General features: G+C 44.3%; 1 protein-coding gene across 2 annotated transcripts; it reads left to right on the top strand.

Moving 5' to 3' along the window:
• Window positions 1-2,417: 2,417 nt before the first annotated feature.
• On the top strand, window positions 2,418-22,765 carry LOC117052261 (stAR-related lipid transfer protein 7, mitochondrial-like). 2 transcript variants are annotated; one of them, XM_033159054.1, is made up of 10 exons: window positions 2,441-2,536; window positions 2,840-2,947; window positions 5,692-6,135; window positions 12,987-13,177; window positions 14,021-14,070; window positions 14,884-14,994; window positions 15,081-15,163; window positions 15,972-16,071; window positions 18,327-18,411; window positions 20,673-22,765. In XM_033159054.1, the coding sequence occupies exons 3-10, from the start codon at window positions 5,711-5,713 to the stop codon at window positions 20,870-20,872; spliced, it is 1,245 nt and encodes a 414-aa protein (XP_033014945.1). In that variant the 5' UTR covers window positions 2,441-2,536; window positions 2,840-2,947; window positions 5,692-5,710; the 3' UTR covers window positions 20,873-22,765. The 2 variants fall into 2 exon arrangements, with proteins under 2 accessions (XP_033014944.1, XP_033014945.1); XM_033159053.1 differs by lacking the exon at window positions 2,840-2,947 and having other exon boundaries at window positions 2,418-2,536.
• Window positions 22,766-23,160: the final 395 nt, after the last annotated feature.

Here is a 23,160-nt window from a genome sequence, read left to right as displayed (position 1 = left end):
TAGTGATATATGTAGGGGTCTTGCATCACTACTGGAGGGCACTTGGATCTCTGGAGGAAGGCAGTTTTAAAGTTGTGGAACTACCTGTGAAAACACCAATATACACACTACCAAGAGAATGTGTCTAAAGCTGCAGAGATAGACAGACAGACAGACAGACAGACAATCACAAAACAAAGGTCTTTGTTATTAGGGACATACAATCTAAATTTTGATTCCAGGAGGTGGGAGAGGTATAGAGTATGTCCTGGCTTCTCAGCTGACATGGAAAGGATTTGTGGATTTTCTTGCTCTAAGATCTGGGTGCCTGTGGCTTTGCAAAATGAGAGCAATTATATAGAGAGGTATATTGACTGAAGTTATTTTGACTGTAATACCTTGGCCAACTCAAGTTCTCTTACAAGGTACAGGTTTTCAGAGCAAATACTGCTTTCTTTGTTCTCTGAACATCTGTGCCCCAGAGAGGATGGCAGCATCTCACATCCTAAGTATTTTAGATTTGTTTGTTCTCACACTACCACCCCCCAATTGACCTAATTGTAAAATACTGTACTCAAAAGGTTTGGCAACATGTTACCCAAACGAAATTCAAAGACAAATGCTCTGCAGGGTGGCATCTACTTAAATGCTCTGCAGGGTGGCATCTACTTAAACTTTTTTAAAAAAGCGATTAACTTCTGCATTTTAAGCAACTGATCACATTTGGGTTTGAATATGCATCTTTATAAGAGGATGTGGGTGCTGCTGTGGTCTAAACCACTGCGCCTCTAGAGCTTGCCGATAGTTCAAATCCACGCAATGGGGCCACATGACCTGGAAAAGCTGTCTGGACAAATGCCAGCTCCCTCAGCCAGAAAACTCCCTCAGCCAGCTCCCTCAGCCAGAGATGAGCGCTGCACGCTAGTCAAATTTGGTCTTAACTGTTCTGGGTTCTTTTACCTTACCTTTACAAATATGTTGTTTTCAAGATCCTGATGCGAGGGAATTTCCCGTGATATGATAACTTCACATTTAATAAAAGCCACTTCTTGTTAGATGTGTGCATGCACACGGAAGCTCATACCAAGAACTAACTTAGTTGGTCTCTAAGGTGCTACTGGAAGGAATTTTTATTATTATTTTGTTTTGACTATGGCAGACCAACACGGCTACCTACCAGTAACTTCTTAGATGTGTTATCTTTAAAATACTGGAACCATGTACAGTATTCCCCATTATGGCAATATAGCAGTGCAAAATGATTCAAAAACGTGTTCAAAGCCTATGAGAATTATTGAAAATCTAGGATTAAAAGTTTTACTGAAATTGATTTTGATTGCTGTCAGCTTTAATTGGCTTGAGGTGTCTGAAGTACAGTGATCATTAGCGCTTTATGAAAGTTCTGTTATGCCTACAAGGGAGACTACATCTTTTAACATTTCCTGTCCTGCCATTTCAGTGCAGGAATGAATGCTGCACCACTACAACTCCCATCACCTGTTTATTTGCCTGGCTGGCTGCTGCTGATGGGAGTTGGAGCCCATCAATGTCTGGAGGGTCGCAGGTTCTCATCAATAAAAGTTTTAATGGAAGTGTGTGGCTCCTAAGCTTCTGGTCCTAGCAGGAGTTCAAAGTTTTTGAAATATTTGCCTCCGAACCTGGTGGAGAGGGAGGAGAAAGAGCAGCAGCATAGTAACATTAGTTAATTGAACTTGTGTAACTCACAATTGCCTAACTCATAATTGAGCTCAGGGTGACGTACAAGGGACTGCCGTGTTCTGTTCTTACACCAACCCTTTGAGGTAGGGCCTCAAGGCTGACTGGGGATTGGGACCCTGGTGTCCCGGCTCAACCATTATTCTGCACTGCCTTTTCGGTCACTTGTACGAAAAAAATAAACGCAGAAGGGTGAAATGTTTTACGTTTCCTCAGTACATGAAGATTGGTGGTAGCGCTTGCTGATTTTCATACCCAGTGCAGTTACGCCGTTCTTAAGGGCGATAAGAGGTTTTGTTTTTGAAGCTTGGTGTGTGTGTGTGTGGGGGGGGGAAATGTGTCAACATTTGAGTCGGCGGTGGTGGCCTGACCTTACAAAAAACACAGCCAATCCTCCAGCAACCCAAGCAGGCATCGCGAGGGGCAGCCCCGAGTGGGGTCCTGCTGTCTCCAAGGCGCCCTTGAGCGAGTCACAAGGCAGAGATGAGGGTTGGCGGCGGCGGCTGACAGCAAGATCAAACGAAGATGCTGGGGCAGCCTAACTTGTTGGCTGCGGGAAAGGAAAGGAGACGGATGCCCCTCTTCTCCAATCGGAGAGCGAGGACGGGGAGGCAGCGGCCAATGGCGGAGCGCTGTCGAAGTTCCAGGGGGCGGGGCCTAGAGGGCAGAGGGCGGGACGAGGCGCGCGAGCGGAGTGCCGCTCATGCGGGGGCTTCTTCGCTTGTCACGGGGAGCGGAGGGTGGCAGGCTGGAGCGACTCGGAGCTCGTCGCCTCTCAGTCAGCTAGGCCGCTGGGCGCGGGTCGCCCCTGGCAACAGCGAGAGGGGCCGGACGTCGCCAGGTGAGTTTGTGCTGAAGGTCGCCCGCCCGCCCGTCGACGGTTCTACCGCAAAGCAGCGAGTGGAAGCGGCGACGGCTGCAGCCTCCTCGCGGGAGGGCTTGGTAGTGGGTCCCTCCGAATTCTCGGGGAGGCCCTGGCCAGAGTTACGACGGGGAAGACACTCCTTAGGAAGAACCGGCAAGCGAAGCCCCTCACGTCTCTCTCTCCCCCCCCCCCCCGTTAAGCGAATGCCTAAGTTGCGGCCTGTGCATGTTTCCTTTCATGCCGAGTCTGCGGGCTTCGCCCTTCTTTTCTCTCCTTTAGCCTAGACGTGGAGCTTCTGCGTGCGGGGCCCTATTGCCACATTCTGCACGCCTCTCGATGGAATGCTAGCACACGCGTAGGCGAGAGCGCAGATCCCGGCTTCGACAGGTGGGTGCGTAGCTGATGGGCCGGAGTTGAGCTGCTTAGCGTGCCACGTGATTTTGTTACTCTGTTGTGTGTTTTTATACTGTGATTAGGGCTGGACAATTTCTGGTTTTCGATATCACGGTATAATGCCAGCTAAACGTTGATATCTCGATATATCAGCATGTCTGAAATAAGGTTGGAGCTTATAATAATCTAGGAAAATATTGAAAAGAATAAAAATCTAAAATTGATGAAAATTAAATGAAACATTACGCAGTGGTAGCATGTTTAACTAAACCATTAAAGTTTTCTGTAGAATCTGTTACTGTTCTGTTAAGGGCTTTATATACCCAGAGTTACACCTTGAATTTGGCCCTGTAACAAATTGGGAACTGGTTTAGAGCAAGTCAGGTAGACAATCTAGGTTCCACATGGCGCCTGTTTACAGATGGCCGTCCAACCTCTGCTGAAAAACCTCCAAGGAAAGAGAGTGTTACCACCTACCTACTTCCTGCAGCTGTATTAAACCAAAATTTTCTGTGACACCTGAGAGAGTAAGGCTGCACTTACAGTCATACCTTGGGTTACAGACGCTTTGGGTTGCATGTTTTCAGGTTGCGCACCGCGCCAAACCCGGAAGTACCGGAATGGGTTACTTCCGGGTTTCAGCACTCGTGCATGAGCAGAAGCACTAAATGGTGCTTTGCAAATGCGCAGAAGCGCCAAATCGTGACCCGTGCGTGCACAGAAGTGGCGCTTCAGGTTGCGAACATGCCTCCTGCGCGGTTCACGTTTGCAACCTGAGCGTCCACTGTATTTGGGACTAAACTCCAACTCACAATCTAGGTTAGGGCTGTAAGTGGCTTACTGTGGTCCCATCAAAGAATCAATGGCTGCTTGTCAGCACAGAATTGCAAAGGCTGATAGGAATGTTGGTTTTAAGATTGTATCCAGAGCTTCCTGCTGCTGTCCACAAACTTCTTAGCCATTGAGGGACTAATAGGTTTGTGCTTGGGATCAGCTACTGTAGCTGAAAGAGAAGCAATTGCTGCTCATTTATCTGTTACCTTAATATTCTTGTGCAAAGCCTGAAGCAATCCTGGGTGAGGGTGTTCCATTGCAGCTGCTGCAGAATATTCTACATAGCTGCCAACTTTTCCTTTTCCTTGCGAGGAATCCTATTCGGAATAGGGGAATTTACCTTAAAAAAAGGGAAAAGTTGACAGCTATGTACTCTACCCTTGTCTGCAAAAAGATGCCTGTCTAACACTTCTTCCTCTTTCATGCTTAGAGTACAGAAGTGACTATTAATGGTCCTGCACCAGGGTCATTGCTGGGTGATTGTTAAGCTTAGGCTTTCTGAAAGACTGAATGCTAATGCTGCTAATGCAGATTACCTGCCAGGTTTTACTGTACTGAGAAAGCAAGGTGGAGGAGAGCCTGTTTATTTTTGGCTCCTTCTCTGATTGGAGAGGAGGTCAAATCACTGGAAAATTGTGAGAGGGTGTGTCTCCTCTTAAGCCAGTTTGATAAGCAGAATTTCTGGCAAAGGAATGCAGTGAACAATTGGCCCCTTTCATTTGATTTGTGTAGTTTGGTTGTGTTCATTCTATTTCTTCCCCGCAATCCATATCTATGATTCTACTGCTTTTGGGGAGACATTTTTTTTAAGACAAGCTACTTGCTCAAATCCTGGAAGCAAGCTTTCAAAATGAAACTTTTCAGAATATTTTTCCTCCACCTTTTCTGTATTCTTCCTGTTGACTATTACTGTGCTGGCTGACAGAAGCTAATCATTAATTTATATATTTTCTTGTGGACCTGCTTGGTATCCACTTGAAGAAAGACTGTGCTTGAACAGAAGGGAAAGTTAGAAACTACAGATTCAAACAATGCATAACCTGACATATCTGCTGGTGTATTATAAATTTCCTGGCCACCTTCTCTTTTGGCGTAATTGAGTTTGCTTAGTCTAATTTCAAACAACAGAGTAAATTCTGTTTTAAAATAAGTAGAATGACTAAACTAAAATAGTAACAGCAATTATGCATTGGGAATAACAGCACACTAATCCTGTTGGTTGTGTTGTGTGTTAATTGGATGAAGTGGCTTGTGATTTCATCTATAAAACACAGCATGGCAAAATAATTTTTTAGAAACTTTTTGCTATGCAATAACACAGAAAAATCTTGCATACTCTCACTGAACGAAACAAGGGTCTGTTATGGTGAGAGCTTTTAGAAATTGCATTACTATCATTCAGGTAACTGAAATTCCATAGTTGCTCTTCGTCTGTTTGATGTTAGTGTGGTAAAGAAGGGTAAGGGTGTTTTCTAATGTGGCTACACTTGCTTCTTTGATCCTTTGGTGGCTTTTGGAAGCCTAGCATGAGACTAAAGCAGGAGTCGGCAACCTTTTTCAGCCGTGGGCTGGTCCACCATCCCTCAGACCATGTGGTGGGCTGGACTATATTTGGGGGAGGGGGAGGGGAAATGAACAAATTCCTAAGTCCCACAAATAACCCAGAGATGCATTTTAAATAAAAGGACATTCTACTCCTGTAAAAACATGCTGATTCCTGGACCATCCACAGGCTGGATTGAGAAGGCACTCAGCTCACGGGCCTTAGGTTGCCTACCCCTGAACTAAAGCCTGGGAACAGCAGAGGTGCAAAGTTAGTAGGGCATATTCTAAGCACGTAGGTGTGAAAGACTTCTGTTGGCATATTTTATGACTAATTTTCTGTTCTGATTTCTCTTCCCAAGTCCGTGAGGCTTGGCAGGAATGTTCCACCTACTTCATTGGAGGCTTCCCTCCAGCATTTATTCCTACTACACAAATACTGCCCGCTTCATCGGCTACAAAGGGAAACTACAACTTGTTTGGCAAAATGAGAAGTCCTTGAAAGACAGGTACCAGTGGCTGCTCACCTGGCTACGGAAAGGAACAGAGCAATGTCCAAGGCAGAAAAACCTACTTTCACTCCTGGCCAACCAGTGCAGCTACGTGACTGGCCAAAGGGTCCAGCGTGCTCAGCAGATTGGACAGCTGTACAGTAACATCTACTCTGAGAGAACACGCAAGAGCCTCTTCAGCTCTTTGTGGCGCAGATTCCTAGGGCGTTATACCAGTGCCTGCAAGCTGATGGCAGCTGTCACTGGTGTGTTCTTGTGGGAAGAGGAGAGGATCAAAGAAGAGGAGCTGAAAAGGTGGGTTTTAATTTTCCTTCTAAGGGCCATTGTAGACAGAAAACATTGTGTGCTCTTAAATTTTGAGGATAACATGGCATATTCCCTTTATTTTTGTTTTCATGTTTTGCTCTGAAATTAGTATCTTTGATCTGTATTTTTGGAGGCAGTGCCAGGTCAAGTGGAATATTTACGTTGTGGTTCCCACCCAAATAAATGGTTGTTGCTCTATGGATGACTGTGCAAACTTTATCTTTTTCTCTGTCAAATGAAACTTCTGACTGAGTTGGGGAGGGGGAACCTTGTCCCTTCAGTGGCACAATAGTTCTTCCGGGTCTGCTGGACAACAGTGGGGCAAGACTGACCAGCTCCTGGCTTGGAGGACTCTGGCCAGTGATTCTTTTATAGTGTCCTTTGAGTAATAGGGATGTGTGTGATCTTGTTGCAGTTTGTAGTTGGCATTTCTGTTAATTGGTATTCAAAAAAATTAAAAGTCATCCTCGGCTAGGAATATTTAAATAATCAAGCAAAGTGATAATAGGTAGAGAGGTGATAGATGGGTAGTAATAGGTGTGATGGCTTATGGCTTACAGTCAAGGTGCAGAGGTTTCATCATCCTACATAGTCTCAAATAGCTGAAATTGTGTTTTCTAAACTACTGTCAGCAGCCGGAGCCAGGCGTAGGTCAGCAATAAAACAACTGGTGTCAGTTAAGTTAACTCTATTCAAAGAAACCAAAACAGTACAGGCTTTCCCCCAGTAGGTCTTGCCCAAATTGTGGCAGTTGTGATGACTAAAGATCCCTGCCTTTCCACTGCTGTCTAAGGTTCCTTCCTCAGCAAATTAAGGCTCCTTCGTCTTCTTTCTCTATGCTCCACCCTCTTCATTTCTCTGCGTCTTCTAGGAGACCAGGGCGGAGGAGAGCTGATCACAGCAGGACCAGCCTGCCTCCACTTGCTCATTAAGCCCAGCTACCTCTTCAGCTTTTGACACATCCTCCTCCTCCCAATCTGCTCCCTCTTCTCCCTTTGACCACTTTTCGCCATCCCATCACCAGTCCCCTGGCTCTGAGCCTTCTTCCTGTGGGGGTTCCCCAACTGGGCCTCCCACCACTTCTCTGCATTCAACCAGTCCATGACAACTACCTATTTTGAACACCAATAAACGATTCTATGATTGGTTAGCTCTAGATAGGTTGGCCTAACAATTTAGCACTACAGTAGTTAACTTTCCTTTTAAAATTTATAGTGCTACTATTTTCTTCACTATACTATTTACCCCTTGGTGCATTTTTTTTAAAAAAAGCAAAAGTTTTTATAGTACTCTGCTTGGATGTGTGGCTTTTTGGATTATTATTGTCTGTATTGTACATGGGGGGGGGGTCAATTCCAGATTTAGTAGCTGGTATATAAGGCCTGTTGAGAATCTCCCCTGACCTCAGAGAGGCATCTTTAAATGAAACATCCTGTCCACAGGCAGTGAAGGATGGACTACAGACTCTGTATTTGGAAATGGCTAATCTCCAAAGGCTAGTCTGTAATTTGTGAAGAAGGATGTTACCCTAACTAAATCTCATTTGGATGACTATGAGTCTGCCTTTGAAAGTGTTCGGAAACTTTAGTTGGTCCTGAATGCTGAGGACAGGGTCCATTATGGAGCGCACATGACTCTGTTGTTTGAATAATGTAACTGACATTGGATGCATTTCCAGGAACAAATCACAGTGCTTTTTATGACTTGTAAAGCCCCAAATGGCTTAGGATCAAGATACTTGATGCATTCCCTTCCCCTGTATGGAAGTGCCTTGCTTCTAAGATTTTTGGGAGAGACTAAGATCTCTGTGTACTGCAAACATTTGAAGTGTGTCTAGTGAGGACGTATAATAGGGCCTTCACAGCGGCTACAACAAGGGTTTGAAACTCCTTCCCAAGGGAAACCCAGTCCATCCCCCTGGGCAACCGTGTCCTCCATAAAATGGGTGCCCCGGGCAACTGCAAGCATAACATCTGATTACCATTTCCAAAATAATAATAAAAATGACAGGTTTTAAAATCTAAATTGCCTGAGTGTTCCTATCCTTCCAAAAGCCTGGGCAAAGAAAAATGTCTTCAAATTCTTCCTGAACATATTCAGATCAGGAAAGTGCCTGATCTCCCAGGAGAGGGAATTCAGAGACAGGGTGCTGCCATGGAGAAAGTCCTCCCTCAGATTTGCCCCCCCCTTGCCATCTGCTGCAATAGAACTGTGAGAAGGGCCTCTTTTTCCTCCTTCCACCCCACCTCTGTAAACTTTGAACTTTTTGTTCAAGCAGGTCATTGACTTGATGGGGTGATTGTTTGCCTTTGCAGATCTTTATTAGTGGCTACTCACTTATTTTGTTCTGCTGTTGTTGGAGGGCAGGGTTGTGGGGGCACATTGTGTGCTAGCTGCCGTGTGTGTGCAGTGTGGGGAGCTTGAGTACACATTTAATAAGAATGTTGTCCTGAAGGAGCAATGTGGCTTACTTGATGTTTGATTGTGAGGAGGAATGGCAGGATTTCCCAAAAGGTGACTTTGAGGCAGTGAGAGGGAAGGAAGGAAGGAAGGAAGGAAGGTCATGTTCACAGAGCATTTGGTGAGCTCCTTGCCCTGAAATAATGGTTACTTGCCCATGAGTAGTTGCAAGACTCCATAATGTTCCATAAACATTGGGTCATGTTGAGGCCTCTTAGGATTTCACAAGTGTTCCTCTCCCTTGCAACCATCCTAGTCAACCTCTTTATTTGAGCAATAGGAAGGAATTTTACTCCTCTGATTGGGTATTTGGGATCAGAATTGTTCTATCAACTCTTGTCATGAATAGCTGTGTGTGTATGAGTACGCTTGCAAACATTTGCAGTATTTCAACAGCAGCAAAAACAACATTGGAGAATCCTCCTTGGATAATGTGTTTAAAAGGTAAAGGGACCCCTGACCATTAGGTCCAGTCATGTCCGACTCTGGGGTTGCGGCGCTCATCTCACATTACTGGTCGAGGGAGCTGGTGTACAGCTTCCAGGTCATGTGGCTAGCATGACTAAGCCACTTCTGGTGAACCAGAGCAGCGCACGGAAACGCCTTTTACCTTTCCGCTGGAGTGGTACCTATTCATCTACTTGGACTTTGACGTGCTTTTGAACTGCTAGGTGGGCAGGAGCAGGGACCGAGCAACAGGAGCTCACCCCGTTGCGGGGATTCAAACCGCCGACCTTCTGATCAGCAAGCCCTAGGCTCTGTTAAGTGGCAGATGATATTGTGGGAACAGGATAGGTCAGTATATCTCTTGGGGATGATCAGATGATGGTGGTAGGAGTAGTAATAATAATAATTTTATTTATGCCCCAGCCCGCCTGGGCATCTTCCAGCACATATAAAAACATAATAAAATGCCAGACATTAAAAACTTCCTGATACAGGGCTGCCTTCAGATGTCTTCTTAAAGTTGTGTAGTTCTTTATTTCCTTGACATCTGAAGGGAGTGTGTTCCACAGGGAGGGTGCCACTGCCAAGAAGGCCCTCTGCCTGGTTCCCTGTAATTTCACTTATTGCAGCGAGGGAAAACTGCCAGAAGGCCCTCAGAGCTGGACTATCCTTGAACCATCTTCATTCTCCCAATAAGGGAAGTAAAATAGGGCTGGCAATTCCTCACCTTAAATCCCAGTTTGAGGGGATTCTGCTGTTTGTCATGCAGAGGTTTAAAAAGTGCAGTTTATTTTCAGTTTAAACTATCTTTGCAACCAGAAAGATGGCTTCCTATGCCATCTCTTGACTTGCCTTCGCACTGATTTTTAAAAGTATTTAATATGCCACATAACAACAGTTTTCTGTAAGTGACTTAACTGTTATAAAAACATTGAAATCATTATGTCCGCCAGTGGTTCATTAAGTTAATAACCAGCAATAGACCCATCACTCTAATTTATCTCTAATTCTCTTGCAAAACATGTCTCTCCCGTATTGGTCTCTGCAGCCACAACAGGCACTGTAACGCCAACGGTTTGACTTTACCCCAGATGGTGCACTCTTCCATTGTTTCTTGGGGCAGACGGATGCCAACAACAACCTAGAGGTAAAAACCTGGGAATGGCTGGCTTGTCTTCCAGACCCTCCTCCTCCTCCTCTTGGATCCTAAGATACTGCAAAGTGCCTGCATCAGACATCTCTGTGTGTCAGACATCTGTGTGGTGGACTGTCTCTCCCTTTGTGACCCTCTTAATGATTCCATTCATGAATCTGGTTCAGAGATTAAAAGTATGAAGGAAGCTAGCTTTTCATGGTGTACCGGTATGTTTGGCATGCAATCTCTCTCTCTCTCTCTCTCTGTCACATACACACACAGAGAGAGAGAGAGAGTGTGTGTTTTGGAACGTCCTATTGCAGACTGCAAAAGTGCTCAGCTTTAGCCTTTTGGAAGCATGTTTGGTTGGCCTCTGGGACTTACAGCTGAATTGGGAAATTTCAATGAAAATTCAGCTTCATTAGTTTGGTGGTGTGAGTGGCTTTTTGTTACCTTTCCTCCTACCATCAAGATGGACTGCAGTCTTCAAGTATGTGCCTGTAAAGGGGGGGCGGGTGGCTGGTAAGAACTTTTTGTACTACTATGAGGTTAACTTTACTCGAACTCACCATAAGTAGTGTTTAATATTTTGACATGCTCTCAGCTTTTATAGAGAAGAACTTGTTTATCAGTGTGTTGGAAAACCTGTTCTTGACCCAATCTAAAGGAATCTTCTGGGTAACTTTTTCAGATATTAGCATATTGCTGACCTCAGCTCTCTGCATGTTTAAGCCTTGTGTAAATGTTTCATCCTTTGTGCAATCACGCTCAAGTTGCAATGTCCCAAGAGGCCACCTGAAACCAGCTGGATGCTAGCACTTGCTTTTGTTAAGGCTTTTGTCTCTAATAACAAGGTCAAGATTGAGCAGCTGTACTCTTCTTATCTTTTCTAGCAGCTTCCAAAATAACATAGTATCAGTGTCTTCCTTTGCTGCCATCATCAACTTGTTTTTGGTGGGCTGTGAGAATTACACAGCTGATGTATGACTGACAAACACATTATGGAATAAAACCTTTATGAAGCTTCGATTCTGGGCCCTTGCTAAGAAGTATTAGTTGCCAGGCGCTAGAGATGCAGCCTTCTCAGTAGCGGCCCCATGCTTATGGAATTCCCTCTCTAGGTAGCTACATTTGGCCCCTACATGGATTACTTTAAACTGGTATTATCTGCCACAGTTGTTTTAGTTTGCTATTTTTGCTGCGTGCATTTATGTGTATGTTCTCTTGATATTATACTGCTCTGACAATACTGTATTTTTAGATTATGCTTTCATTTTTTAATAGTTTGTAATGTGTTGTGTTTTGAGTTGCCTTGAGTGGAGCAATCCTGAAAGGCAGCCTTTAAGTACCTAAATAAAACATTTCCTTTATCCTTGAGGATAGAACTGTACAAGATGCAGAAGCCCAGCAACCCAGGATGGAGCTGTGCAAGCTCCACTGCAGTGAATAAGATTTGGGCAAGAGTTATCTTGTCCAAGTGTCCTAGGATCATGGGAGCCACCACAGAGTCAAGACCATTGCTCCCTCTACTTCACTGTTTCCTACACTGCTTAGTAGTGGCTCTTCAGGATTTCAGACAGGATTCTCTCTCGGCCCTAACTGGAAGTGCCAAGGATTGAACCGGCGACCTTTTGCATGCACAGCATGTGTTCTACCACTAAGCTATGACCCCTCCAATATTTAGTAATCCTACCTAGGATATTATGATGCATCTTTTGCAACTGCACTAATCTGCAAAACACCTGATTCACCTGGCAGCAATTTTTTTTTTATTATATTTTATTTATTTTGATGGATAGACACGATTGAAAATGCTCCCACCACAGGATACCCATTCCTCCAAAACAAACTTAGGAAAATCATCCACTATTTCATCACACAGTCCAAAACCTCCTAACAAAAACTTGACAAGCCAAAGGCTTATATCGCCTAACAGACCTCTACAAAAATAATAAACCCATACTGACACAAGAAATACAGGACAAACTAGGGGACACCCAAATGCCCTGGCTAACACACTGTCAACTGCATGCTTCTTAAACAACACAGCAGTAAAAACAGCAACCACTAAGCCTTTGACCACCTTTGAAAACCTTCTGCTGACAGTAGAGGGACATGGCAAGGGGATGGCATCCACAATGTACAAAGACTGCTCCAGAATCCCACAAATCCCCTCATCTCAATCAAAAAACAATGGGAGCATGACATAGGCTACAACATAAACTCTTCCCAATGAACTAAACTGTGGTCTAAACCTCCCTTTAAACCCATCTCAGCCAAAATAAGGGAACTCACCTTGAAACTTACCTATAGATGTTACATAACACCATGTAAGTTGGCGCTGATACACCCAGGAACCTCACCAAAATGCTGGAGAGGCTGCACCTCTATCGCTACATATCACCACATGTGGGATTGCCCCAAAATTCAACCCTTTTGGATACCAGTCCTGCAATAAATATGCAAAATAACTATACAGGTATTAGAAGCCACCCCATAACTAGCTCTGTTGAATATTTTCCAAGATGGGCAAGGATGTCAGGGATTCTTAAATGAAATAAATGATAATACTGGAAATGGGTGTTTCTACACAACACAATTGTGGACTTGGTGCTGCTCATGCATACATCCTGCTTGCAGTTTCCACACAACATTGGCCCTCATAAAAATGCCACCCCATTCCCCATCCCAGTTCTAAACCAAAGAACCGGAGTGATTATGGTAATCTAAGATGTCCTGATAGGTTGAATCAGACTGAGCAAGCCCTGACTGATGACTGTTGTCCTTTCATCACAAGGTCTGCAGAAGAGATGAAAAGCATGGAAGAAATCAGTGTGTTGCACAGTAACAAAGGAATGAGCCAGACACAGGAGCCAAAGGATGCAGGTTCTGTTTCCAGGGAGCAGAGCTGGGAAATGGTTATTGACAAGAAGCACTTCAAGCTATGGCGGCGCCTAATTGGAGGGACTCATCTGTATCAGTACCGAGGTACTTCCTTCTTCCTGTATTTCCTACTTGGAAGCCCATTTGTGTGGCAAGAGCACTTGAAAAAACAACAGCAAACTTGTTAAGTGGCTTTCAGAAGAACACAGACTAAAAACAAAGGGGATAAAAACAGTTATTTTAACCTGGGCTGGGTTCACAGCCTTTTTTTTAATCAGTAGAAACAAATGCAAAAGTCTCTGCATTTGGGGGGGGGGGGAGAGAAATGCACAGGAAATGCAGTATCCCTCTGTCCTTGCTCCCAATTCCTTGAGCCCCTTGCTTGCTGGAGAGCTCCAGGGAGAGCCTTGCTTGTGCTGCAGTTTGGATAAGGAAGGAAATGGCAGGGGGGACACCTGCAGTTTATTTTCTTAGCCAGGCTGGAGGCTGTGGGTAGCTTCTCTCACCAGAAGGGAAGCAGAGTGAGGAAATTTGGTGTGGACACCTGCTTGTTCAGGGGAAACACCATAGATGATGCATGGTTTACATGTTTGCTGGTAGCTGTAGGGTTAGTCTGCAGGTGGACATGAATTGGAAAAGTGGCACTGGCTTATGGGCACCATGTAAACTCATGTCAGAATAAACAGCAAGAAAAAAGATGTCATCTTTATGGGAGGTTGGGGTTGAAGACTCGCTTGATGAGAAGCAAAGAGATTAGCATGGACAGAGTAACTGAAATCCATGCATTAATCATAATAGTAGTAGTATTATCACTGCCAGCAGTAAACTTGTTAGTCACTTATTGTTAAACTTATTAGTTGCATTAGACTTACATTTTGACCAAAACATAGATGCATATAGAACATTAACAATTTACAAAAAACAATTTGTCTTGTTGTTCCTTTGTAGTCTTTGGGACATACACAGATGTGACACCTAGGCAGTTTTTCAATGTGCAAGTGAGTATTTTCATCCCTCTTCCATGCCCCTCACTGACTGAAGGATGTCTCTAACGTAGCCTTCACCAACCTGGTGCCTTTGGAATACACCTCCTGTCCATTTTGTGCTGGTTGAAGCTGATGGGAGTTGTAGTCCAAAACACCTAGAGGACTCCAGTTTGGCAAAGGCTGGTGCAATGAAGATTCAACACATACTGTGTTTTGAATGCCCCTGTTCTTGTTGCTGTTCCTGTTCTTTGAGATGTCTGACTACTAGGGGGAGTGTCAAGGGCACCGGAATGCAGTGGTCTCAATCCAGCTGCATTTCCTGCTCAACCAGGAGCCAGCGATCCTGGCTGCAGTAGTTGGTCATGCTTGGTGGGATTGTGCAGCTCCACCTTTCCAAATGATGCCCCCCCCCCGGTTTTCTGTGCCTTTGGACATGTCTGGCCATTCCTCCTCTTCTGTAAATGGGGATCCTGAAAGCTCTGTACTGAATGCTAGTACCTCCTCTTGTTCCCTATAATTGAGTTCTGATTCTTACTTGCATTCCTTGGAAATAAAGGGAAACTGGACCCAGAGTTAATACCTTTCGTAGCCAAGGTGCGGACCTTTAGGACAAGCTTCTCTACCTGGCACAGCAAGCTCAAGTGACATCACTTCATTGCCTCCCCTGGGTGTTTGAAATGCAGATTAATCCAGGAGGCATAAAACTCATATTGCCTCTTAGTGAATTGTCACAGTATTCCATCATTTCTTAGTTGGCACTTGGACAAGTAAGAAACAAATTGTAGGATCATCTTAAGGGAACTCTTCTGGATTCTTACCTTCTAGCTGGATACAGAATATCGAAAGAAATGGGACTCACTAGTCATCAAACTGGAGGTGATTGAGAGAGACCAGGACACTGGATCAGAGGTTATTCACTGGGTAACTCATTTTCCGGTGAGTGTTTCTTTCTCTGGCTTCCCTGTAACTGGTGTGTTGATGGCAGCTGCTCCAGGATTACAGCTGTGTCTTCTTTCTTTCAGTATCCAATGTACTCGCGGGACTATGTGTATGTGCGACGGTACAGTGTGGACCAGGAGAACAATTTGATGGTGCTTGTGTCACGGTAAGGGATCCTGGGCCAAGTGGAAGATACAGCTGCATTTATTCTGTAAATTTAACTTCTCTATAGAGCTACAGTGGTACCTCTGGTTACGTACTTAATTCGTTCCGGAGGTCCGTTCTTAACCTGAAACTGTTCTTAACCTGAAGACCACGTTAGCTAATGGGACCTCCCACTGCCACTGCGTCACCAGAGCACGATTTCTGTTCTTATCCTGAAGCAAAGTTCTTAACCTGAAGCGTATGTAACCCGAAGTACTACTGTACTTACTTTGCATAATTCTGCCCTCAAGGTTTGGAGAGGTTATGGGGGGAAATGCTGGGAAATGAAAGGAGAGGAAGACATGAAAATTGCATCTGGAGGTGTAATCTACTTGCCCTACAGCTGGTTTCACCTGATAATACCTATATGTCTGAGATATATTTATATTGTAATACTTTTTGATTGGTTTAGATGAACTTTCATCACTATTCTAAAAATCTTTGAGCTGTGGAATACGTTTAACTTTCAGTATTTTAATATATATTTTAATAATAATAATAATATTTTTATTTGTTTGTTTAATATATTGGATTCCATTCTGTTTCAGTTTAATTATATTTAATTATTACCTTTTGTATGTTTTTAGCTTTTCATATTTTATCTACTTTAACTTGTGTAAGCTGCCTTGAGTCCCAGTTTGGAGAAAGGTGGGACATATATATTCTTACTCGGTTATTTATTTAACTGTGATTAATTCTGCACATAGAGCTGAGGGGAATTTCGAAGAGTTTTTCTGAAATGTCTGTCCTTTTTCCTGTTTGGTTACCAGAGCGGTTGAACACCCAAATGTCCCTGAAGATCCTGTATTCGTCCGTGTTCAGACCTATGAATCTCAAATGGTTATCCGCCCTCACAGTTCGTTTGATGAGGTGAGTGCCCAATTTTTACAGGAGAAAGTTTGTTTGGGTGGTTTTTCCAGAGCAATCTACCCCAGAGGCGAGACTGAACCAAGTGATAAGTCATTGAATTAAAATACCCAGTTTTTTAAAATGTGTTGAGTCTAACTTCTAATGTGCCCTGTATTGGATGGCTTCTGGAGAGACCCATATCAAGGCCTCAAAGTATGAAAATGCATTTGGAAGGTCCCCTCACCTAGAACACTGCGGCTGATCTGAATTCCTACAAAGGTGTTGAGTGTGTCTTGAACAGGAGTGATTAATTTTCTATGGGCCTGTGTTGCAGCACCGCTGCATAAGATTAGCCCACCTCACCTAGCATCCTGTTCCCACAGCGGCCAACCAGATGCCTCCTATGGTAATCATGAAAGGAGGATCTGACCTGAGCACAACTGCATGCTCCCCACTTGAGATTCCCAGCAACTGGTATTCAGAGGCATACTAATAGTGGAGCATAGTGAGTGTGGCTAGTTGCCATTGATAGCCCTATCCTCCATGATTTTGTCTTATCCTCTTTTCTTCATTTTGTTAAATCTCAAATATAAACAACATGAATAACCTTCTACCCCACTGATGAGTACAACCTATCATGTCTGAATGAAAGCAATTCCAGTCAATGCCCATCTTATAAATATGTCTTCCCATAGATCACCACGAGATGTTTGTGCTCTGCATCCATTTTCTTTTGTCACAGCACAACTAATAAAACACCATAAAACTTGTCATTTCTTCATTCTCGTAGCTTGTTGGCTAATTCCCTTGAGGACCAGGTCCTATAATTGTGAAAAGCAAGTTTTCCATCAATTTTGTATTTAGCTGTGTTTTGGAAATTGTTCTTTTTGCTGCTGTCAAAGATACTTTGGGGTAAGGTCTTGGGCTTCTGAATCATGTGTTGACCAATGAGCAATCTTTGCATCTAAATAATTGTTTGATTAGTAATCATTTCAGCCTTGTGAAATGCTTTTATCCAAAATCACTGGACAGGACCACCACTTCTGATCCTCTTCTGAACGCATCCAAGTTTATGGCCATCATTCCCTTCTGTGGGAGTAGTTTCTATTGTTTAAGTGTACACTGTACATACCAGTATATTTTCTTTTGTCTGTCCTGAATACTTAGATACTAAGTACAGTCGTACCTTGGATCCCAAACGCCTTGGTCTTCGGACATTTTGGCTCCCAAACGCCGCAAACCCGGAAGTGAGTGTTCTGGTTTGCGAACGTTCTTTGGAACCCAAACATCTGATGGGGCTTCTGCGATTCCAATTGGCTGCTGAGCTTTTACTATTTAGGGAGCTATTGCAGCACAGTGCCTTGAATGCAAAAGATCCCACATTCATACCCCGGTACCTCCAGTTAAAAGGGCTTCAGTCAGGAAGCATTGTTAGGGGGAGCCTCTCTTTGCCTCCTGAGACCCTGCATAGCTATTGGCTGTCAGGATGGACAGTACTATAAAAATACTCCAGGACTGGGAACATCTGGCTTCTGGGCCTCTCAGTTAAGCCTACCCTTCGGGGCAAATGTCTGCCTGCTCCTGGCTTGAAATTTGAACCATGTGATGTCAGATGATTTGCAGGTAGATAAAGCCTGTGTATAAAGTTGCATGAGGCAATGCCATGCTCATAAACTTTTCTTGCACCTCAGAAGGCCAGATGGGAGCTAACCTCCTTAACATACACAGTTCCCTTAAACATTTTATGCCATTTCCAGATGATCCACATCAGTTCCGTACTGCAGGGGACTGTGGCACCCACTGCTGCTTTCTCTGGGACTCATAGAGGTCCCTATCCCCACTAAAATTAATCTTGAAAGAAGCAGTTTGCTGCAGCCCAAGAAAATGGGGTGTGGTGTCTGCTTGAGGCATATGGCAAGTTCTTCAGTTTGCAAGTGCCACAGGCCCCCAAAAAGCTAGCAGCCCCTGCCAAATGGACTGCAGACTGGCTACCTATTTGTGTTGGTGCTAAGTTTTTGAGAAGTCAGTTTCCCCAAGAATTGCCTTTGTCCATTAGAACCTTGAGTTTGGTGGTCCTGGAGTGTGGTTTTTCTTCTGTTAAATATTTCCATGCTACCTTAGTCTTTTTAGAGGTTCTGCTTTGGTTTGTGTTTTTCATTTGTTCTCTATGCCTTTATGTAGAAGTGTATGTGAGAAATTGAGTGAATAAAGGGATGGAGTTGTCCTTGCTGGTCGACCTCCCAGGAAGGGCCTGCTAACTCCCTTTCTCTTTTCAGAATGGCTTTGACTACCTGCTAACGTACAGTGACAACCCGCAGACAGTGTTCCCTCGGTACTGTGTCAGCTGGATGGTCTCCAGTGGTGAGTCACTGCATTGGGATCTCTTGGTTTAACAAGCAAAGAAGCCTCACGCTATACTTGTTGACCAGAGGAACTCTCTGCTAGCAGATGTGTAATGCTTGCCATGGGATCAAAAAACCAGGATGCTGAAGAAGGCCCTCTCTGATAACTTTCCCTGCCAGAGACATGGATTAAATTATCAGTGACAAAATAATCCCTGCAAAACAAAATAAAAAATAAAAAAATTCCTTCCAGTAGCACCTTAGAGACCAACTAAGTTTGTTCTTGGTATGAGCTTTCATGTGCATGCACACTTCTTCAGATACACTGAAACAGAAGTCACCAGACCCTTATATATAGTGAGAGGGTGGGGAGGGGTATTACTCAGAAGGGTGGTGGGAATGGGTGATTGGCTGATGGGTGTGGAAAACCTGTTGACGACTGCTAACGACTGCAATTGGTCTTACAGGAAAAAGCAATGGATGAGATGGCTAAAGATAGCTTTGTCATGTATAATGAGATAAGAATCCAATGTCTTTGTTCAGACCAGGTCTCTCCATGGTTTTAAGTTTGGTAATTAATTGCAGTTCAGCAACTTCTCTTTCCAATCTATTTCTTAAATTCCTTTGTCGTAAGACAGCTACTTTGAGATGTTGTATAGAATGTCCTGGGAGACTGAAGTGTTCTACTGGTTTCTCTGTCTTGTGGTTCCTGATATCAGATTTATGTCCATTTATCCTTTGACATAGGGTTTGGCCTGTTTGTCCAATATAGAGAGCTGAAGGGCACTGTTGGCATTTGATGGCATACACAATGTTAGAAGATGAGCAATTAAATAGTCCTGAGATGGTATGTTTGATGTTGTTGGGGCCAGTAATGGTGTTGTCCGGGTGTATGTGGCAGCAAAGTTGGCATCTGGGTTTATTGCAGGCTCTGGTACCAGTGTCCATGTTAAGTCCTGTTGTTGTATTATTGTGGGTTGTTTAAGATTGGGTGGCTGTCTGTAGGCGATGAAAGGTCTTTCTCCCAGAACTTGAGAAAGAGAACTGTCATTGTCTAGGAGAGGTTGTAGATCTCTGATGGTGCGTTGTACTATTTTAACTTGGGAGCTGTGTGTGATTACTAGTGGTGTTCTGTTATTTCCCCCAACAACATCAAACATACCATCTCAGGACTATTTAAGTTTTGTAATGGCAAGGACTGATGGTGGGGTGCAGTCTAAAACATCAGGAGGGCACCAGGTTGTCTGATACTGCCTTCTTAAACAAGGGCCTTTCAAGGGGGTTTGACTTAAATGACTGCTGTGTTCCTTGGGGATTCCTTGGTACCAGCATCTTCCTGACATAAGCAGTCCTTTAGATCCTAAGATCAAAGGTCCTGATCCAGCATGATGGCTTGTAGGGCTGTATTGTTTGGCAGCACTGCTGGTCACTGTGCTTGGTGTCTGAGGGCTGTTTGCTTCTGTTTTAGCAAGATCTTTCCTGAACTATTAGATGCTTTCATCAGAGTGCTTTCACAGGAGATACCCATGTTCCCTTTTGAATTACTGCGTATAACTTTTTAAAATTAACAGTCATATCCAGGTTTATGTGGAAGCAACTGCCCACAGACTTTGTGGGATTTGCCCTTGAGTTTGCCTGGGTTTAACGCCTCCCTCCATTTCTTAAAGCACCAAAGAGGCCACACTCTGTGGATGCCATGGGTATCGCAAGTCCACATGGCAAAGTCAGCAGCTGATGGCTGATGTTACTGTCTTACACACGGAAGATGGCACAGGCCTTCAGTGAGTCCCAGAACAAAGTGCTCTGAAAGGAGCAACCATGGGGTTTAGGGACAGATTTTTTTAAATGTTTATTTACTTACTTCCCTATGTTTATAATTTGCCTGTCACCTGACCATTTTCAACAGAAGCCCCATAGAACACATTGCAGTAGTCCAGTGCAGAAGTTACCAGGGCATGGGGGTCTTTGGTTAAACTTTCTCTGTCCAGGAATAGTCATAGTTGGTGCAACTGCCAAAGCAGTCCTAGCCACTGAGGCCACCTTGATCTCAAGTGACAGATGACTGAAAGAACTGTGCATTTGTTCCTTGTGGGGGGAGGGGCATGATTCAACCCCATCTAGAACTGGCTGACCTACCAATTCCCAGACCTGAGACCTGCCCACCCACAGAACCTTTTTCTTGTCTGGATTCATGGCCTTAGCAAAAGTATGTAATCCTTTTACGCTGAGAGTTTGATATGGGTTGACTTCTCTGTTATTCTTCCTTTCTTTCCTTTTCAGGCATGCCAGACTTCCTGGAAAAACTGCACATGGCAGCTTTGAAAGCCAAGAACATGGAAATCAAAGTGAAGGACTATATCTCTTCTGTCAAGCCCCTGCAGTGTGGCAGCAGTGACAGCAAGGAGGGGAAGGGCAGCATGCCCGGCCAGGAGCACAAAGGTGAAGGGACCTGTAGCCCTATTCGGATAGGCTATGCTTAAAGGAGAGTGCTCCCCAACCCCGCTCAGAGTTGGAAGCCCAAGCCTTTCGTTCTGCAAGCTGGGAAGGATGAAGATTGCAGGGATGCCTTTGGGACCTTAGTTCAGCTGGTCACTTCCTGTCTGTAACTCCTCCCTCTCCTGTGCCATCTCGGAAGAGGGCAGTGATCTTGCCATTGGGAGCCAGGCTCAGCAACTTTGTAAAGCAATTTTGTGTGCCACTTGTGTTCTGGTGATCTTCTTTTTCCCAGTGGGGATGTTCATGGCAAAAGTCTCTCTCCTTTTCTCTTCACACACATCCCCGCCATTCCTTTGGTGCTGCCAGATGCCTTTTAGAGGTGGCCCTGCAAAACCAGCAGGGCCACTATAGCCTTGACCCTTTTACAGGTACTGTGGCACATGAGCACCTGCAGTTCCTCCACTGGCATGTTGAGTGAAGCCAATCCATAATACTTGTTGCTGGGGCAGGATCTCTGCATCCTCAGCAGGGCCTGAATGCTTTCTTGGGGCCCTGTGTGTGCCACCTGTGCAGTGTGTTGCTCTGCTGCCAACGTGCCTTTTTCTCCTCTGGCACTACCGAATGCAGCTTCAGGCTGCTGGAAGCAGACACTGCCAGGCTTTGGGTCAGTGGTGTTGTTGCATCTCTGGCACCTGTAGAGTGAAGGAAGGCTATATTTTTATGCATCTTGTTTTGTTTTCTCCTTGGGTTGATAACATTCAACAGCTACTGGCTCAAGTTCTGGCTGGAGTTATTTTCTCCCTTTGTCAAACTGATGGTAGCCCCAAATGTTTCATTTGTAGTTGTTGGAAGCAGAAACAAGTGCTGCTTGTGTCAACTGTAAATCCGTTGGTTTTTGTCAGTTGATTTCGTCACTGGGTTTGGAGAAGCGCCTATTGGCTGCCGACTTCTCTCTAATATGTTTCCAGGGTGGTGGGGAGGAAATCGAGCTTCCTTTGAGAAACCCTTGAATAGAACTGGAATACCTGACATTAGTGTGTGTGTGTGTGTGCATCTCAGGTCAGAGTGTCTAACATGCTTTTGTTTTGGCATGAAAGGCTTTGAAACCATCTATTAAAAGTCGATTAGAAAGTAAAGTTGAACATCTTATAACACAAACAGTTTGGTTTTCAGGAGAGGAGGAGGAGTTGAAGATGCACATGCATCTGTCCTAGACATTCTCACGTTTTTTAATAACTTATCATTGGCTTGGTTTTCTTCCACAACCTAGAATGTACTAATTTGTGAGTCTCAACTTCTTCATTTATCATTGAGGCTGGCGGGGGAGATTACATTCCTACATGCCTGCTATACGGGTGCACTACTGCCTTCGATTATCTTCCCTGTGAAGCAAAGGAGTGTGCCAGTGTTCTCCTTCCAGATACAGGCACCATAAGCTGAATTGTCCTGAAGTGGGTCTGTTGGTAAACACCCAGGATACCTACTTCTTCAGTGAGAGGGTTCTTCTGCTCCTTGCACTGTCCTCAAAGAACGCAAAGTAGAATGAATTGTAAGTGAAGCTTGATGTTGTATATAAATATCCTCAAGGAACCACTTCTGGGCCAGTGAAAAATTGGGTGCATTCCCCGCCCTCTCATTCAGTGCATTGAAGCATGTGATGTCTTTTTAAGAAGCTTCATGTGGAGCAGAAAGGAGACAGCCAGGTTGTGTTGAGGAGACCCAGTGCTAAAATGAGAAAGCACCTCTTGGCTTAGCAGCTGAGAGTTCCAGGGGGCTATATCTATGGGGCGGGGTGGGATGAAATTGTGCATGAAGACCCCTTTGGTCTTGCTCTGTGGCCAGTTTGGCCTGTTAAACATAGCTACTGATGCTTTTAATTAAAGCTAGTGTTTTTATTAGAACCAAAGCACCAATAAAGGTAACCAGTTGGTACGACAGCCTCATGAGTCAATCCTTTTTGGGAATGAATGAGACAAAACCTTCCACTAGAGCAATTTGGTTTTTTTTGTTTGTGTGGAACATCTGTCTCGTGCCCCATGCACATTTCTGTCTCCAAAAACAAAGGTGGTTTTAAGTCTTGGGGATTAAATGGAAATGCAGCGCTAGTTTCCTTGCTGCTCATCAGCAATGCAGTCATGTATTGTACCTTCTCATACTATCACATCAAGACCTAAAAAAAGTCAATCCATTGGCAGGAACATCATACCAAAAGTTACGAAGGTGAGACTAGGGATATAGGACTTTGAAAGACTGAAAGGATGCCTCAGAGCTATCCTGTTACTTGTGAGTTACCTGCAGAAATCCATCCTTCTCTGTATCAGCAACCTAATCA

This window comes from Lacerta agilis, chromosome 8 (genome assembly GCF_009819535.1).
Source record: "Lacerta agilis isolate rLacAgi1 chromosome 8, rLacAgi1.pri, whole genome shotgun sequence".
NCBI classification, from domain to species: Eukaryota; Metazoa; Chordata; class Lepidosauria; order Squamata; family Lacertidae; genus Lacerta; species Lacerta agilis.
Note: the sequence above shows the minus strand (reverse complement) of the source record. Positions and strands in the feature narration are given on the sequence as shown.